The sequence below is a fragment of the Chaetura pelagica genome, unplaced genomic scaffold (genome assembly GCF_000747805.2).
Source record: "Chaetura pelagica isolate M959 unplaced genomic scaffold, ChaPel_1.0 scaffold493, whole genome shotgun sequence".
Taxonomy (NCBI): domain Eukaryota; kingdom Metazoa; phylum Chordata; class Aves; order Apodiformes; family Apodidae; genus Chaetura; species Chaetura pelagica.
The window spans coordinates 1070711-1072439 of NW_009952696.1; the positions used below are offsets into that span (position 1 = coordinate 1070711).

At 43.3% G+C, this 1729-nt stretch overlaps 1 protein-coding gene across 1 annotated transcript in view; it reads right to left on the reverse strand.

Moving 5' to 3' along the window:
- Nucleotides 1–603: 603 nt before the first annotated feature.
- Nucleotides 604–1729, reverse strand: part of LOC104385576 (protein-glutamine gamma-glutamyltransferase E-like) — a 14950-nt gene continuing 13824 nt past the window's right edge. Inside the window, exon 13 of the mRNA XM_009994043.1 lies at nt 604–754. Coding sequence (XP_009992345.1) covers nt 604–754 — 151 coding nt within the window. The remainder of the gene's footprint in view (nt 755–1729) is intronic.

Sequence of the window (1729 nt, forward strand, 5' to 3'; positions counted from 1 at the left end):
AGCCCACAAGCTACAGAAATATTGTTGTCGTGGATCCCAAACATTACTTTTTCCAGCCTTTGCAGGCTTTTTTCCTCCCCATTCACAGAGTTATAGGTGTCATGAAAGACAGGAATTAAATGAATGATGGAGGAAATGTTCTGCTTGTTTGGTAAGAAGTTTGTGAAATCAAGGAAAAAAGCTTTCCTCAATCTTGTGATTTCTTAAAATATTTGCATGGAATGTACAATTCATTACAAAAGAGTATAGTTATATGAATAGGGTGTTTTTTATTATTGACATTTAGAATGTGGTCACAAATAGACTGTATTAATTATCTGATGGAAAATTCAAAACTGGGAGCTTAATACAATGAGATTTGATAAAACAATAAGACTACTTCTACAAGGAAGGGGCTTCATTCTTTTCTAGACAAGATGACAAAAAAAAAGAATACAATTAGAGACTAAATAATGAAGCACTGTGGAAGCAGGAGACTTGATTCTATTGCAATGTAAGAAGTCACAGGTTTTTGTGGAAAGTTTCTTGCTCTTGTTGCTGCTGTTATACAGGGGAAAATGTCTTGCCATGTTAATGCTGAAATGGAAGATTGATTCCATCAAATTATGCAGGTGCTACTGCAATGGTTACAAATCCCTTAACGTGTGAAAATTTGTCACAAGAGAAGTCTACTTGCAGTTGTAAGGACCCAGACTTGCGAGGCGTGAACTCAAAATAAATTTTTGATCTCTCCCTTGGTGCCAGTCGTGCCAGACTGAAGAAAAAGAAGAACAAAAAATCAATTAGTTCTGATTTGCATTGTTTTTCCTTGAGATTCCCAGGAAGCAGAACTGCATGGTAGGTAGGAGGGCACCAAGAGTTAATTGAGACCCAGCCTTGTTTTTAGAGAATTACTTGGGGTTTGAGGCTTTGTGTAGCCCAAGAAATGAGAAAACATAGCACCATCATAATTTCCTCTGGAATAGGCTGATGAAGATGAGAAGTACTACATGATGCCTCCATATTAGGACTGGGTACAAGGCTGCATCATCCACACAACTCAGAACAGGAGAACTGGTGCCTGGAGCCGAGTGCTCTGTGCCCGTTTGCTTCGGATCTGTTTTGGCAATTATATAATTTTTTTAATGGCCAGTGTGCTTTGTTTGGCCTTAACTGGTTTAGTTTTTCACTGGAATAACCTCTTCCATATTTTTATGATTATGTCAAATATTTCCACAGTCACTGCAAGTCAGGCTGTTTTTAATAAAACAAACTTTAGAAAAGATGAAACACTAAAAGCTGAGTTAATGCATAAAGCAGCAGAGTCCAGAAGAAAAGAAAAAACCAAATAGAACATTTTGCTCTACTATTTTGAAAAGGCATGATTTTTCTCCTGTTTTTGTAGTGTTAGGGTACTGTGTAGAACAGAAACACGAAGCCACGCTGTAGAGGAGCTGCCAGAGGCACAGAACCGGGTGTGAGGCCTGGTTTGAGGGCCGCGCGGGTCATGCGGGCCCGGCTGGAGGCCCTGGGGTCTCGACGGGGTCCGAGCGGGGTGAAACAGAAGGGCCAGGAGTCCCTCTCCTCTCCTGCCACGCTGTGAAACCCAAGAGCACGGGAAGTCTGGCCCTTTCCTGTTCCCTCTCCCGGGGACCCGCTGGGCTGAGGCTCCTGCTCCCGCTGCCCGCGGGGTCCGGACCCGCCGGGGGCAGGAGGAGCTCAGGGCTCGCCCGGCCCCGGCCTCATCCAG